Here is a 17,783-nt window from a genome sequence, read left to right on the forward strand (position 1 = left end):
AAAATTCTTGTGGTTGAAAGATTAATGAATTTGTAAAGCCACCTTTATATAAAACATGACAACAAACCTCAAAGGCATTTGGCTGCTGCCAGCCGTGGCACCGTGCTGCATTCAGCATGCATGAGTGAGGACGACTAATGGCTCCGTGTTACACTCAGTGTACAACCTTGGTTTTAAGTGAAGGTTACATCCATTATCTGCCACCTTTAGGCTGATTCAACTCCCCGATCCCTGACCAACGCCTCACTTACTCACTCTCATGCTCTCAGCCTCTCTATCTTTTCCAACATATGCTTGTTTTTACTTCTCTATTCCTGTTAGTCTTCATGCATTCCAACCACATAGATGATAAATGTGTTTAGTTACTTCAGTATTTACTTCATGGTGCATTCATGTGCTCATGTTGGTGTGTTCATGAGCTCTAAGTCGTTGGAAAGCTACAAGGAAGAAGTGTTTTTTATTTAAACAACTCGTTAATAACTTGTTAATTTAGGATTAATGCTAATAAATTACTTTTCTATCAAATATAGGTCACTTTATTTGGACAGCAACTAAATCTAGAAAGCATATAAAGTGTCAAAATCATTTTATTTTAAATGTATTTTGTTTCTTAATTAAAGGGTTTATTACTTTATCAGTGCGTGAAGCCGAGACACTACAGCCAAAAACATTGTTTTTTCATGCACAGGTTAATTTTGAGATTTCCCCCACATGTCTTCTTTCAGACTTGTGGAAAGAAAACATCCAAAATGAACAATTCAGTGTTTATTTGACTAACTTTGTCTATTTATCTGTAGGTTTATCATAAAGTCACCAACATTTAGCGTTAGATAATGAAACATTTGCATATTCCAACATACAATTACAGAAATAATCAACTGGGGAAGTTTCATGGTGATATGAACTTCCCATGAGCCTCTTGGGAAAATTGCACCGTCATCAAGGGACAGTGAGGGGGGGGCGGGGCCATGCTGAATAAGGAAGCAGGGCTGTGATTGGTCAGTGGGAGGACAGAGGGGAATGAGAAGGGAGCTGAGAGGGTGATTGAATGGGACAAAGAGGGAGGGAGGGAGGGAGGGGGTCACCGAGTGGGGAGAGAGAGACACACAGACAGATGGACTGCTGCACAGCCTCACAGAGGAGACACTGCATGTGTGACAGTGTGTGTGGATGGTTGTGAATGAGCTTTCATGTCCTCTGGAACTGGACGCAGTGAGCAATAATCCTCTTGAGGGAGAAAAGGATACAGACAAGTGATCAGAGTGACACTTTAACACTTCGGCTGCTTTCACAAGTCCTATAGTGAGCCTGTTATCAATGCACGTCACGGGAGTATCTCCATTAATGCCACGGACCGCATAGAGGGACTTCTTGATTTTGCAGAAGAAGAGAATTGTGTCTTCATCTAAGGTCGAGGAGTCAGGATAGGTCGGAGAGGACGCCTTTAGGAGCACAGCGAGGGGGGGGTTCTCCCTGGTGAAGATGAGTCTGGACCCTGTGCAGGTGATGAGCGGACAGGTCAAGGAGCTCAAAGTTGCCCCATCGTCCAACGGGGAAAGCAGAGGATCATGGGAAGAGAAAGAAGAGTTTGACCAGGATAACCTGGGCCTCACCGCCAAGCCAGTAAGTCTCACCGACATATTCATAAATCTGTGTCTGTGTCTGTAAGCGATGCTTTTGAGGCCAGCGCCAGTTTCTGCAGACCCCTCTGTCCCCTTCTCTTCTCTCCTGTTGCTGCTTCCCCCAGCTTACTTTGTTTGTGTCAGATGTTTACGTCGCCCACGTGCAGATTAAAGTGTAGTTCATAAATGGGGGGCTTGAGAACTCCTACTGCACCCTTCTTCAAAATGATGAATGCAATTTAAATAACAGACACAGAAGAAATGCAAACCTACATAACTTTGTTTCACTGGACTCAGTTACATCTGATTTCGTCCAATTAATTACAGTAATTGTTATAAAAATGACAATATGAAACATTTCAAAACATGAGTATGCAACTCAGAGCAGATTAATAAAACAACGTAATGTGATTTAAGTGAAGGTGAATTAGAAGCTAACTTTGCCAACTCACTTTGTGAACCTTTGTGAACCAGCAGAAGCTCCATAGCTTTGCCTGCAGCAGCTTTGCGTCTCAGTAAACGTCCTGTTTGTAAAAGGCGAACTTGATTCCGCGCTGACAAGTAGAAACACTCAATGGCAGAGCTTAGTGTTGGTTTGTTGCACTGCAGTAATTCAACATACTGAGCAGGAAACATCAGCGTTTCCAGGAAATCTGCTTTGAGGGATTATTGCAATTAAATACATAAAGCATGCAGAACATTTAAACGAGACAGTGCTTAAGAAACAAAGGAGACAACAGAGAGAGAGAGAGAGAGAGAGAGAGAGCATTACAAATAGAAAAACAACAAAGAATAAGCAAACTGAGGGTACTCCAGCTAAAAGTATCTAAAAGCTGAGTAATCTCTGCTGCGTGAGGATTAGTGCGAACACAGAGTGTGTTTTCAGACTGAACCGTTACATGACAGTAATATTAAATATCCACCTAACAACGACTGCTGCACATTGCTGTGATTGGAGCAGAATAATAATAATAATAATCTTTATTTGTATAGCATCTTTCATACAAGCATTGCAGCTCAAAGTGCTTCACAGCAAACACATAACAATTAGTCCAAAGTTAGACAGAATAAGAGCATTTACAGAACAATAATCACAGTGTTGATGTCAGCCTCTCTGTTGACCTTTCAACGTTTGAAACACAGACGTCTCTGCGAGGTTTAATCTAGGTTTAAAGCTGTGGGTCAAAGCCAGCCCTCTCTAATATATTCTTTAATCTTTTACTTTTCCACTAATTGTGTGAAGAACATGCAAACGTGGTAACACAGTTACACACTTTACACGTTCAATGTTAAATAGCAGAATTAAAATAGTTTAAAGTAGCATTGGAAATAGCAACAATGAACACATTGTTCAAAGAGTGAAGACTGTGATGACATCATTTTATCATATCACCGTGATGAACTGGATGGTTCTTAGCAGGGCGCTAACAGTGAAATAAAAACAGAAATGTTAACTGTGTCCACGTGTTAATTGTTTATTTATATATTTTCCTTTTCTCTTCCTACACAAGTGTTTTCCTCGTTGATTAAATGGAACATGTTAACAACATTAGGCTTTATTTCTACTCCAGCAAAGACACATTTAATCACGACTTCTTATTTACCTCAACAACGATGTATTTCTACAGTAACGCTGTGTCAGCTATCGTGATACATGTCCATGGAGGGCAGCTCCTTGTGCATAATGAGCCGCCCGGGAGAATGAAAGTAAAGATAAGTAAGACATGATAAAGGTAATGGGAGCTAATGCTGCACTACCTTTCATGTTATTTCAGTAATTGTAATTTCATATTAAATTATAGCCATTAAATGTGAAGGCGGGGGTCAAGATGGGAAAATGACTCAGTGGCTGTCGATGAAATAGAGTTTCAGACTTTTCCTCCCCCAAAAAATGCTGCTAACTTTAGCTAACTAGCTTACTTCCTACATTAGCAACCAAACTGAGGCACGTAATTAGCAAACTACGTCGTGCAGGGCTACAGGTTGTGTTAAAGTCCACTGTGTTGTGCTTCTGTACTGTGTGGAAGCTGAGTCCGCATGCTACCAACGTTTAGCAGCTGGACATGCGAACGTTTGTCCTCCAGCTTTTTCTTTTGTGATGAGAAATGTGAAATACAGTTTGAAACTCCTGAACAATAAAGCATAAATGTCCTGCTTGTCCTTGTATGTAGCTGTATAGCTATATAATCTGATCTTTATCCTGCTGTGTAATATAACACATTATGTTTATATCTTCTTAAATAACTTAGCTAGTTACAACTTCCACGATCTACCAGCATCCGTTGAAAGGCTGAAACTGTCTGGTGTGTGTTATTTATGACCTTTTCTCCATGTGCATTACCTTTGGTGTAACTTAGCCTTACTTTGTCTGTGTTTTTAACTCACTGTATGTCATCTTTAAAGGTGCCACACGTGAGATTTAACAGATTTTCAGAAATATGAGGATGAACATATTCCTGAAACACGCTGAGACACTAACAATTTCCATTCTATAAGATACACAAAGCAGCAAATACTGTAAACACTAAAGATGTAAACAAACAGCATCACATGTGAGATTCACCTCCTGACTAATATGAAATATAATGTCGACGTGATTTCAGACTATTGCTGTTAGTGGCAGAGTCACTCTGGTGTCACCAGATCTGCCACGGCCGGAATAGACTGCATCATCTGTGGCCTTTTACTTATCTATAAATACCCCCCCCCCTACCCACCACCCGTCACTCTCTGCTCACACTTTCACCTCTTGACTGTCCCCACTGCTCCCCTTCTGTTCTGTCTCTGTCTGTTGTCTGGAAATCCCTTTCCACTTCCTCTCCTTTCATTCATGGAAGGGATATCTCACAGCCTCACATATGTAATGCTCCTCAGATGACTCACAGATCTGGATTATGCACATGCACCAGTCCTGCTGATCTGGCAGAGCTCTGATAGGATTAATATACAGCGTGAGGGGGGGGGGGGGGGGTTCGCTTCATGGGACAATAAATTAAGCTGTAATTCATAGGTGCAACATAAAATAAACACATGTTTGCTCTTCATTCCCAGCAGGTTTAATTATACGCACTTGCTTTAGCCATCACACGTATCAATAAGAATGAGGTGATAGTGTTTACTGTGGGAGAGGAGCTGTGTGATCGATGCGTTCCCAGTGGGGAAGAGGCACGCTGAGGGAGGGCAGAGCATTAACACTAGTATCAGATCACAGCAAAGAACCTCTGGGATCACTCACAGGCTGTGTGACATGTTATTCATAGAGGAAATTGAGTCTAATGGATAAGCTGCACCAGAGGTCTGAAGAGCAGAGCTCGTAAAGAGAGCTATGTTTAACCAACTGCAAACTGTACGGACGTGTCCGCCATGCAACTGTCTTCATGCGTTAACATCCGGATCTCCATCTTAACTATTATGTCAAGTTAAAAGGTTCTGTGCAAGAAGAATTAGATGCTGTTTTATTGGATGAATTGTCAATGAAGCTCAGTTGTAAATGACTGTTCTCTGAATAAACAGTGAATAAAAACAATCTGTCATTCTGCTAAGGTGACAGGGAGACGAGCCCGGAAGGTGTGTGAGGGAGGCGTGTTTTTCGTAAGTATATCCCATCGTCCTGTGAGGTCAAAGGTTGTGTCCATGGCTGCTGAATGATCATCAACACCTTCTTTTAACCTCCTCTGTGACGGATGCATGACCAACAGCCTGACCCGACGCATCGTCACGTGTGCTGTCATGTTGATACTGTACCGTCACTGGCTGGACTGACTAATGACCCAGCATGCTTTGCTCTAATTACTACAGCCACAGAGAGACTTGGCTCTTTGATATGTGTACTCATGTTCCTGTTTTATGTTTTAATATTCAAATATTATACACTCTGTCACAGGCGGGAAAACAATAAATACATTTCTGAAAATGTCAAAAACGTCTTTTTGACATTTGTAAACAGCGTCTCAGTTTAAAACCTCTCGCTGAGGGACATTTAATACCGGCATTGCTCCTGTTCAATTCCGTGGTGTGGTAATGACTGGAATACTTCTTAGCTTTGTGGATCCTGCTGACTGATGAGTTCAAAAAGGAGGATCCAGATGCAAGACACCAGGCGGGCAGGTAGAACAAGAGGTGAGCTTTAATAACACAAAGCTGGTTTATAGAAACACAAGAGAGCAGGCTGAGGCAAAACACAGTAGAAAACTAAAACACTAAGCTGAGAACAAACCGGTATGGCACAAGGAACACCGGCAGGAAATCCTTCAAGGGGCACAGAGTGAACCCCTGCAGGGCGACCAGAGTACAGGGCAGAGGGGCCAAGCAGGTCTGAAGGGCGACTAAAGTGCCAAAAGACCCCTGAGGACAAACAGGGGAGATCGACGACTCCTCTGGAGGACAAAGACGGTGATAGGACCCTTCTGAGGCCACGGAGAAGGGAAAATGTTATTATTAAACTAGCAAAAGAGGGCAAAGCTCAGAATCTGGGTATTTTTACGCATGAGAATGACTTGGATACATTGCCACGTGTAGGCGGAGCCTGCAGGAAGGTGATGTGTGTCTTTGTGTGGCAACAGCTTAGTGTCATATTTCTCAAACTCTAATGGATTGAGTGTGATGTGAACATTTAAAACATATGTGTCTTATAAATGCATGAGAATGTAGGACATAGATGACACTCATATGCATGTTTTTATAAGTGTAAACACATTTATTACAATTCAGTTCAGTGGACACAGACGCACGAAAATAAAGATGTTTTGCTTTGTGTGATTATCTCATCAAAACGCACTTTTAATCTCACTTAGATGCGGGATTAATGTGACGTGTGTGTGTGTGTGTGTGTGTGTGTGTGTGTGTGTGTGTGTGTGTGTGTGTGTGTGTGTGTGCACGTGTTTTAGGTAAGTAGGTGACAAGTCAGCAGGCAGTGGTGTTGTGATGGAATAAGAATACATAGAGGGACAGTGAATCAGTGTCCCTGTCAGCCTGCAGCCTGTGAAGCAGCACACGGCCATCGGGACACAAACACACGTGTGTGTTATTACACATATTTCTGCCCCCACTGCAACCACACAGACTGGACACATATTGACTAATTAATTATTGCTGTTATGTTCTTTTGTCTTTTTTATCATTCCAGAATAGTATAAATATTTGCACTAATAACAAATAGTTTGCACTGCTAAGCAATGAAGTAGTGGACATTATCTTTATTATTAGATTTATCTTATCATTAGATTATTAATGCATGAATTACAGCACACACACACACACACACACACACACACACACACACACACACACACACACACACACACACACACACACACACACACACACTTTCACAAGCGCATTATTGTACTTTAAATTTGTTATTTTAAGTTAACCCCTCGCCCCCCTCGCCATCAATCAGGCGTCACCTGAGCCAGCTGCCCCCATAAGTATTCCACACTCCCCTTTCAAACACTAGCACCCGAGTGTAAACACATACATTAGGTAATATGAGGCCAGTGTGCCATCTAGTACTAATATATAATAATAGTATTGGATAATAATCTACACAGAGGTAGACAAGTCCGTCTGGTGAGTTACTGCACACACATCAATATCAGAATCTCCTTTCAGGTTTATGCAATATAACTTAACAACACAACCTCCAGATGACCTCAGAGTTAGAACCACAGCTTTCTGACAAACATTATGAGCTTATAAAAGAGAGGATTTGTTGTAGGAATACGCTGTTGGGGAGTTAACCAGCTAGATGTACCGAAGAAAAGAGCAACTCAGGCAAAATCACATTTAAGCAAAAAACATTTTGCAGCATAATTTTCACATTTTTCATTCTTTTTTTTCTCATGCATTTTCCAAAATTACATGTAGGGGAGATTTATATGTTTAGTTTTCATTCAACAAATGTTCTTGCATCCTGTCACTGCTTTCCAAAATAAAAGAGTTTGAGCAGAGCATGACGAAGCCTTCGCCGGATTACAATCCCTGCTGACATGATCACTGAGGCGTCGGGGCGTGCCACTTCTTTTAAATGTGCTTCAGTTACCACCGACTCTCTAAAGATGCTAATAATGTCCCTGTAACTGTGTGTGGCTATTAGCGCTGAGCCAGTCTTTGCAATGAGGCTCTCTTTTTACAGAAAAGGGCCAATTTAGCCCCTAATGTGCACATTACCTTAATTAAATATGTGCAAATAGCACAGGAGCACAGAGGAGCTATTTGCTTGGCAGGGTGTATTTAACTCTTTGCAGTTGCTTTGATAATTACAGTTTATTTTGTCTTAGTTGTGCAGGTTGTGCAGGTTGTGCAGGCACAATGTTGTACAATGTTGAAAAATAATTTTTTTTAAATACTGCATACTATAAATAAAGGTACTGTAGGAAATGTATGAATGCATGTATAATCATGTAGTTGTAGTTGCTTGCGTTCTTGCTGATCATGTGGTCACATATACGTAATCATCTTACCCCATGATTAGATATGAAAGCACACAACTGATGAGAGATCTCATGCAGGCGAATAAGAGAAATGTATCTCATGTTTTTGCAAGTAGCCCAACATGTGACTTTAACCACATTCAAATAAAGTTTAAATGACCTGAAGCCTCTTGTAAAATAGTAACAGCTGCTCTTTTAAACACATGCACTTGTGAAAAGTAAACATTCAAACTATTATTATCAGGTTTTAGTGTTTTTAACAGGCTCATCCATTCACACCCTCCACCTCCCCCCCCGGTGTTTTCTCGTCATCGTATCAATGTGTTATTACTGCTCGCTCATCTTCAATCTTTCTTCTGTTCCTCTGAATCGTACCGTTGTCTACCTCGTCTCTTTTTCTGCAGCCAAAGCCGGAGAACGCAGTGACCGTCGCCGTCTCTTCTCGGGTCTTGTTCCGGACCGAGCGGGAGCAGAAGGTGTTCGAGCAGCAAGGAGTGGAGGAGTATCTGAGGTACCAGATCGAACACGAGAACAAACCCTTCGCCCCTGGACCCGCTTTCCCTTTCGTCAAGGTTAAAGTCACACACACACACACACACACACGCACACACACACACACACACACACACACACACACACACACACACACACACACACACACACACACACACACACACACACACATCAGGTACAACACAGAGTTCTTCTTCACTGACTGCTACTTGATCCTGACAGGCTCTGGAGGCGGTGAACTGTCGTCTGCGAGAGCTGTACCCACAAAGTGAAGAACTGTTTGACATTGTTTTGGTGACGTACAACCATGCCCACGTTGGAATCCGGCTCATCAACACCATCAACCATCACAGTGAGTCGTACAGATATCTAATTATGAAGTAGATGTAGTTCCACGCTGAGGAAACAGATGCTTTGTACCCACCATCTCCCCGTTAGACAGCAGTGGCAATAACATATGTGTAATTACTGATACAATGTGGGTGACAAGATCAGTATCTCACTCTCTATGTAGCCAAACTGAATATGTGGCCAAGATTCTCAAGTTTTTACAGATTTGGAGGATGACTTCCATTATCTACGCTATAAGTCACAAATGGAAATACTTCTGTAGAAGGGAGGATTTCAAATAATGATGTTGCATATTTAATCTCAGAGCAGAAACTATGTAATGAAGGACTGAACCCAAGCATGTGAATTGAAGAGTCCGGAGCTTGATGGCAGCAGGAACAGACCTGGTGTTTCTCTGGATACATTTCATGGAAGTTGACTTTGGCTTTGTTTGTTTTTATACTTCCAATGAGCTCAGGGTGTCCCAGTAATGTCCAAGTGTTGCAGTGTTGCATCCATTCTTCGTGACTTTAAGAAAACAAATGAGGATTATAAGAAGTTAAGACACCAGCTCAGCTGAGAGACAAACATCAAAGTATATAAGCAGCCGACTGATAGGATCCTTCCCAGGGAAATCTCAGACCCTGTGAAGACATCTTCCTCACAGACCGCTTCCTGTTCAGCTCCTCAAATGTTTTTATGTCCTCGGAGCTTCTGGCCGGGGCGAATTCAACGTTACGTCCTTGGGGATGTAAGAATAATCCGAGCGGCCCGAAACAAAAACAGTTCTAAGCGGAGCCACCAAAGCAAAGCGCGGCCTCACAGATCTGTGTTAGATCTCTCTGGTGCCTCTCTGCGTGAGGAGCCCAATGCATTCAAACAGTGCCTTACCCTCGGACCTTTCTTACAGGACTAAAGGACAACGCGGCCTCTCTGATGTCACAGAGTTAAGGGTTTGTTGCAAAGGGTTTCCACGGGTGACAGACAAGAAACATTTACTTGCTCCTCAGCTTTGTGAGACTGAATGTGAGCACCTCAGAGAAACATTTGAATACTAATTTATCTCATCACCTGCTCACACTGGCTATTTCTGTCAGCTGCAGGATGAGGTATAAAGTTTCTCTCTTGGATGACGTGGGGTCAACTATACAGTGCATGTACGTAGGACGACCCAAGGGCCACGATGACTGACAGGTCCTATAATGTACTCCGTGAGCCGCAAATTGAGATTTCATGAGACGACATTATCGTTCTCTATGGAAATCAAAAACTCACTGCATCACCTCATATGTGTCTACAATATGCATAACCTCCCACATGCTGCACAATGAAGCTGCTCATTCTTTGATGTGTCAGCAGTGTCTCTGCAGTCCTGCTGATTTCCGATCTTCTGAACAAGCAAATAAATAATTCAAAGATGATATGAAAATATTTTCGCAAGGGGAGAAAAGATACAAAGACATCAATGGTGAGGACGTTTCCCATCGAGGGAGTCCCACGCTCCGGCAGGGGACGCTTGGGAGGTTTGAAATGATGGGCACAGCGCAGTGCAGGGGCCACACACTCACTCCCCCTGACTACAAAGTTAAATAAACCATTTAGGGAATCTGGAGAGGACAGTTGGTTCTTTGATCTCCATCTGCCTTCAGCCTATTTATGCGCAATAATGTCTACACAAGTCTTACTTCTTTTCAAACTACACTTCACAACTTTGCACTTCAAACCCTGGTCCCTGCCAGTAACGATGTAGCTACCTGTTACCACCCTGAAGTGGGAGAAACAGCCAGTAATTAGAAAGAATTACCCGATACCTAGTGTCCAAAACTACACATGTAAAGACTCGGTTAGATCACTTCAGTGTCAAATCAATCTGTTAAAATAAACCATTTCATTCGGGCTGGCAGTGTCTATTTGTGCCAACAGGACAACCTTTGTTGTTGCTTACATTAGCATTTCCATAAAGACCTCTGCCCATGCAGCAACTCAAAAGGAACATCTCTTTGTCTTCATCCTCTGTCAGTTGAAAAACTACAAAGCTTCACAAACCAACAGCTGCTATGTTCTAGCCATCCATCGACAAACATTCATTCCTGCACTGTGGCACAGATAGGTCACATCACTAATGTATGAGAGTAAAGTTGTCTGGCAAATGCAACATACCGAGTTCAGAGAGTTCAGAGAGTTAAGCTTTGTTAGCTTTGTAGTTGGGTCTGAGGAAGGAAAGACATATCTTCTTATGTCACGTTAAGTTACATAACAATTGTACTTATTTGAACTTTTATTTCCTAAACATAACCAAGTCGCAAGTCTGACAGTCGTACATGTCCTGTATATCCTTACATTACAGTTCATGTCCTTGGCAATCGACCTTTTCTGTCCTTGAGGTATGAGGACATGTTGGTTACAACAGAAAAGACATATAGGTAGAGAGGGTGTATTAAAAATGATGTATTAGTGGCAGTATGTGAAATGAAGCTGTTAGGACTAAAATGGTCTCTCACTCCCAGCGCAGCTTTAAATAAATGCCATTTCATTATCAGCACATCTCTTTCATCTCCATCAGTCTTGCATGTCAGCTTTTCTTATTTCATAATAACCCTGAACTCATTCTATCACATCTCCATCCCGACATTAGTCTTTTACTTTCCCCCTTTAGCCATTTCTCATAAAGCTCGTTTCACCAGAACAGCTCTGTAATCGTGGATCTTATTACCTAATATCTCCTCTCCTCCTTGTACCACCGCTGCTCTTTGGATCAGACCTCAGCAGCTGAATCAAGAGACGGACTCGGCCAAAATGCAAACAGACACTTTGCCACCAGCAGTCCTGCCCTCTGCCTCCCCTCGTCCCCCTTAGTTAGCCCCCTCAGTTAGCCCCCTCTTTGGAGCCGCTCCACCTTTTAAGTGCTTGTAAGTGTATCTTCTCACCCTCTCCTTAACCCCCATCTCTTCTCCACTTGATCCCCAATTCATGAACTCCATGACAAGCTCAAAGCTACAGCTCCCAACAAAAATAAGCTTTTTTCTGTTTAGTTTTGTCACTTTGTTTCTGCATCTCACTGTGTGAAGACCAACACAAACAAACATGTGTTAATATTGTAATGGGTTTGTAATGCTGCCAATGTACCGCACTTTATGCTGACATTTTAGCGATGTACTGAAACATGAAACCTTGTTGCTGCTCTTCTCCCCAGACTTGTTTATCGAGAGGTTTTGTATGACGGGGGGAAGCAGTCCCATTGGCTACCTGAAGGCCTGGCACACCAACCTCTACCTGTCTGCCGACGCCGACAAGGTCAGGGAGGCGCTGACTGAAGGTGAGAGCAAGAGAAATATAACAATTATTAAAAATAAAGTGTAACACATTACACCAGTGAGTATATTAAGGCCCGGTTTTAGTCTTAACATGTTTTTTTGTTTTTGGTATGCATGATTTAGATATTTATCAGATTTGTACAAATTACACTCACATGATGAGAAGTAAAAACCTGATGAACATACAAAGGCCTATACAGTATAACCCCACCAACAATAAAGTGGAAATCTCTGTCAGAAACAATGATTTATTAATTTTTTTATTAATGTGTTGTTCTGCAAAAGAACATGTGATTTTTTCCTAATTTTATTTATACTCACGATATACAAGATTATACACTTATTAATATATCATGAATCCTGTATGTCGAGCTATTACTTTAACGCAATTTCCTTTTAGTTCATCTCTACAGACAGTAAATAAAGGAAATAATCTGTATAGAGATGAAATAATACTTAAAGGAATAGTTCAACTGTCTGTCTGCAGCTAATCAGCTGAAGACTTCATGCTCAAAGATGTCTGTGGTAATTAAAACAGTTGAACATATAATTACGCTGAATTAGATTGAAAGGAAGGTAAAACTCCTTCACTTTTACTTCCTACTTGCACATTTAGAAAATATATTTTTGTTGGTTAAAGTTAACGTGTTGTCACTTTCAGGGTGACAGGAAACCACCAGAAACTCCAGGAAGTCAAAATAGTCCTGCACGTAAACGTCCGAAAAACCACTGTACAGATTAAAGTAGAAACCCAGTAGAGTGCTGGCGGGAGGTCAGCACTCTACTGGGTTTCTTTGGGTTTCTAGTTGAATCTCACTCAATTGTCCCTCCCAGCTCCCTTACAATCAAGACATCAGTGAAAATAACAACAATTATAATTTATTAATCTCTTATCGTGTCTAAATTTTAGACCAAACTTTTCTATGGATTTCAGTTTTCGAGCCATTTCAAAGGCCAACATGTGGCCGGCAACAGACCAGGTCAGGGTTGTTTTACCGGCCGGTTAAGAATATTAACTGTCAATAAAATAGGTTTTGCAAACAATCTTTTAACCTCTTAGAAGGTGGGTGAATTTACCCGAAAATACCTACAAACGACATACCCAAAGTAAATTTAAAGCTGCTCTTCAACCATTTGCACCAGTCTTGGAAAGTGGTTGGCAGTTGGAAGAAAACATAAAAAAACAACCAGTACTGCCTTTAAACTTTAATTTAAATAGTAAATGTGTCTGTTAAATTCTTACACACAGGCTGCAAGTAATAGTTTATTTCTGTCCTGTTTGCATAACGAGTAGCAGTAACGGACATCTTCCCCGACGCTGCAGTCACATTACCATAAACCAGCGTATTGATTTCCCCCCTCTTTGTGTTTCCTTGATGGTTTCCTGAGTGTCATGGCTCATCAAGACTTACACTAAAGGGAATACCTGCAGGCTGTAACATCCCATTAGCTTCAGCTGTGGCTCTGAATAAGCATCAATTTTTGAAAACTTGGACCGCTCTCTGATGTTCATTTTCTTTGCCGGAGCTGGAAACAGAATACATTGATGTGAAATGGACTTGGTACGACAACCGCTTCTGAAGGTTTAGAAGTGTTCAGTGCGTCACATTTCATGCTGCATTACTACTGTCAAAAATGAGTAAGGCTTCTCTATATTGGATTATGATCCGGACAGCATGTGAGTGTCTGCAGGTGTCAACGCATCGACAGGTTCATTTAAAGTCAATTAAAGTGAAATAAAGTGAAGTTATTTGTAACTAGATTCTTATTAAATCGGTGTGTGGTCGTGTGCAGGACTGAAGGTTTCTATAGCTTTGATTTAAAGTTGGTCTTCAAATCATGTTTTTTTTCCTGTTGCTCATTGATTGATGCTGTTTGTGAGTGAGAGCTGGAAGACTCAATCAGCTCTTCTACGAGCTTTATGTTGTTGTTATTTAGTCTTTCACCAAGATCTGCTCCAATGGTCCCAAACATTTGGATAGTGCAACTTCATCCATGCACACTAAAGAGATTTATTGAAAGCACAAGTTCTTTTCAATAATGTTATTTGTTAACAGTTTTAAAATTTTATACGGTAAATAATTTGACGGTTATGGACATTGAAGGGTAGAATCGTACAGTAAGTGCCGTAAGAAAGTCAACAAATCTATTGTAGTCTCTCTCTCTCTCTCTGTGTTTGTGTTCAGGCATCGCAGCAGCCACCATGTTCACGTCAGAGAAGCTGACAGAGGTTTCAGAGTCCCAGCTGAGGGTTGCATTTGATGGGGACGCCGTCCTCTTCTCCGATGAATCTGAACGCATCTTCAAGGCACATGGGCTGGACAAGTTCTTTGAACATGAGAGGGACAATGAAGACACGCTATTGGATCATGTAAGTAGTTTTCAACGGAGGTCTGTTTGGACAGTAGACACTGTGCTGACACCATAAATATATTGTATTAATTTACGATAATCATAGATTGTATCAGTAAAGATCACATTTCACTCTATCCCAGAATGGAGAAAGAAAGCTTTAAACCCTTTAAGCCCTCTCCATTCAATCTCACATCTAATCACCTGTAAATTATTATGCTGATCAATTTTTAGATATAAAATCTATTTTATTACTGGATTATTCTATGAATAAATTATGCAAATGATATCATAAATGCTTTCAAAAGGCAAACTGTTAGTTGTTGCATCGTTCTTCTGTCAGACAGCCAGCAATTTATGAAATTAGCTTTGAGCTGTGCAAACTTAAAAACTAATGGTGCTAAATTGGTGCTAATCCAATAACATTTGTTGTACTTGTGCTACAAGTACATATACATGTTGCATGCAAATCAACTTATTATGCAAGGCGTAAAACCACGACAACTCACGACACTGAGACACATGATCTTATCAGCTCTGCTTCCTCTGTTGCAGGGACCCCTGAAGGGCTTCCTGGAAGCACTGGGGAAGCTCCAGAAAAAGTTTTACGCTAAAGGCCAGCGCCTGGACTGTCCCATCCGAACGTACTTGGTCACAGCTCGTAGCGCTGCCAGCTCTGGGATCCGGGCACTGAAGACACTCAGGGCCTGGGGCTTGGAGATTGACGAGGCCTTGTTCCTTGCAGGGGCTCCGAAGGGCCCCATGCTGGAGAAGATCAGGCCTCACATCTACTTCGATGATCAGATGTTTCACGTGGAGGGAGCGGCTGAGATGGGCACCGTCGCTGCCCATGTGCCCTACGGCATTGCACAGAAATATAACCCTCAACGGAACACCAGTATGGGGAAGTAGACAGCGGGACTTCAGATGCCGATGGCACAGTCATCCAGCCAGAAACAGAATAACAGGAGGATGGTATGAACAAACGTCTTAGAGAAGATAAGCGAAGAGGAGATTTTCCAGAGAGTTTTGGAAAGATGTACTGAGTTGTATGTGGAAGCAGTTGTATTGTAAGTTTGTTCAACCACTTTGAAAACTGTCTTAGCTTAATGTCATCACGTCAGGGGTTATGCAACCGCTTTAAATATTATCAGCCCATTAAATGGCTATTATCAGCTGTTATCGGGAGCATTGATTAGATGTGGTATGGCTCTACTTTACCTCCTAGTGGGCTCAGTAGGCCGTTATCGTCTATTTGTAAGCTGCTTCAAACTGTGAGGCAGAGACCTCTAGTGGCCATAGTAACTACCACTGGAGTCAGGTGACATTATAATGAGCGAAAAAGTCTGCAGAAGGATGGGGTCAGGGTTGATGGTTGGGTCTTACTGTTTTTCTTTCACACATGCCAGTTTCAAACAAGATTTATAACAGTAGTTATAATAACTGATTTAGCTATTTAAAGGGATTGATATGGGTGTCTGGTAAGAGGTCAAGTAGAAGTCTGCAACCTGAGATGCCAATTGTCTCTCAACTTTACATTTCAAAGCCTCAATCTCCCCAATACTGAAGTGTTTTGTCAAATCTTGCTTTATATGGTAAACTCGGAGGTGCTTGATTGCCATGCTGACTCTCACTACTACTTGTCTTTATAAAGAAGACACCTCTTCAGTGAATACTGAATGAATGGCTTCACTGATACATAACTTCAGTAAAGCACAGAGACAACACTTTGTTGGCAACACATTAGCCAGAGATATTATAAGGTTAAAAACGATAGTGATGCACTGTAGCACAAGAGTGATCATTTAAAGCTAACGAGTTTGACTTGTTTACAACTCTACAGAATGTGTTGTATATTCCAGAAGATGGCAATAATATGCACTATTGAGTTCGTCCAAAACAAATTTAGAAAGCCATAAGTTTCAGTTGGGGCCTTTAGCCATACTAGCCGTGTGGTAAATCAATACTTTGCTCAAGAAAATACACTAACAACTTTTGGATGGATTGCTGTAAAATTAAGTCCAAGTATTTAGGATTCGCAGGGAATGAAATCTAATATTATAGATTAATTTTCATCTTGTGTCAGTTCATGGCTGAACACCAGCAAATCTAATGACTTTTGCCCGTTGACTCAGTTGTACATAATACTATTAACATGCTAAAGTTCTCCCTCTTAGCATGTTCAATGTATTTCATGAGAAAGTATAGAATTGTATTATCCTGTTAGTCCAAAACAAATATAGACAGCCATATGTTTCAGTGGGTGCCTTTAGTTTCAATGAAGACACTTTTTATAAATAGCCATGCTCGCGATGGGATCTTGACACCGAGAGAACACAAAACTTCAGTTCAACGCTTGAGTTCAAGGAAGTGACACATTAATGATTTACGTCATCCTCATGATCGAGGCTACATACCATTAGCATGCTAGGGTTTCCTATCTTAGCATGTTAAATGTATACATGAGTAACTTTAGTAGCCATGCTAGCACTCGTCCACTTTGTTACAGAGAGAAATATCTTGACAACTTGGACATTTCTGTCCCCTTTAAGCACCAGCAACAGCTCAAAATTGAACGAAACTTCACCTTCATGACACCCCTCCTCTAAAACTAAGTGAACTGAATTCCCATGTGCAGCCGTTAACTGCATTAGCATGCTTAAATGTACTATGCTAGTATGCTAATGTTAATGATCTTAAAGATGATCTTGGCCTAATTACACCTGAGGGTGACTCAGCCCAGGGTTGACAGATTAAAGTTGACAACATGGTTTTACTTACTCAGACCAAATGTTCGTCTTCATTATTGCTCCACTCGAGGTAAAAAGGAAGAAAAGCAAAGTTTAACTGTTTAATTCATCTTACAAATGATCTTCCCAGTGTATATAATGAGTAGTACACCCTCACAGGCCTTCTATTGGCTATTCTTGTTTAAAAGTCCTCCTGGTAGTTAGTATGAGGGCATTCCAGCATCTGTGCAAGGTGATGTGGTTCCTCACCAAAAGTATCTCCAACAAGGTGTTCAACAAGCTGCTTTACCGCCCTCTGCTGTACATCACGGCTAGTACAAAGTCACTCTCTGCTAAAGTGGCATTGATTTATGTTGTGAAGTTTAACCAATTTAACTACATCTGACAATTAATACCTTGCTTTAGTTACAGCATCAGTTTTTTGGATTGATAAACGTATATTTTCTTTCAAATCGACAAAATGGCCACCCA

At 41.3% G+C, this 17,783-nt stretch overlaps 1 protein-coding gene across 1 annotated transcript; it reads left to right on the forward strand.

Annotated features, from left to right (window-relative positions):
• The first annotated feature begins 1,093 nt into the window (after window positions 1-1,093).
• On the forward strand, window positions 1,094-17,348 carry nt5c1aa (5'-nucleotidase, cytosolic IAa). Its single transcript, XM_029443168.1, has 7 exons — window positions 1,094-1,623; window positions 5,166-5,213; window positions 8,458-8,625; window positions 8,789-8,918; window positions 12,090-12,212; window positions 14,397-14,581; window positions 15,118-17,348. Exons 1-7 carry the CDS (start codon window positions 1,483-1,485, stop codon window positions 15,472-15,474), a joined length of 1,152 nt encoding a protein of 383 aa, XP_029299028.1. The 5' UTR covers window positions 1,094-1,482; the 3' UTR covers window positions 15,475-17,348.
• The last annotated feature ends 435 nt before the right edge of the window (window positions 17,349-17,783 follow it).

The sequence above is a fragment of the Cottoperca gobio genome, chromosome 11 (genome assembly GCF_900634415.1).
Source record: "Cottoperca gobio chromosome 11, fCotGob3.1, whole genome shotgun sequence".
Classification (NCBI taxonomy): Eukaryota; Metazoa; Chordata; class Actinopteri; order Perciformes; family Bovichtidae; genus Cottoperca; species Cottoperca gobio.

Coding starts and splice junctions, on each gene's coding strand:
- nt5c1aa (XM_029443168.1), top strand. CDS start 1,483: ATGAGTCTGGACCCTGTGCAGGTGATGAGCGGACAGGTCAAGGAGCTC. Junction 1,624..5,165: donor TGGGCCTCACCGCCAAGCCA/GTAAGTCTCACC, acceptor CATTCTGCTAAG/GTGACAGGGAGACGAGCCCG. Junction 12,213..14,396: donor CAGGGAGGCGCTGACTGAAG/GTGAGAGCAAGA, acceptor GTTTGTGTTCAG/GCATCGCAGCAGCCACCATG.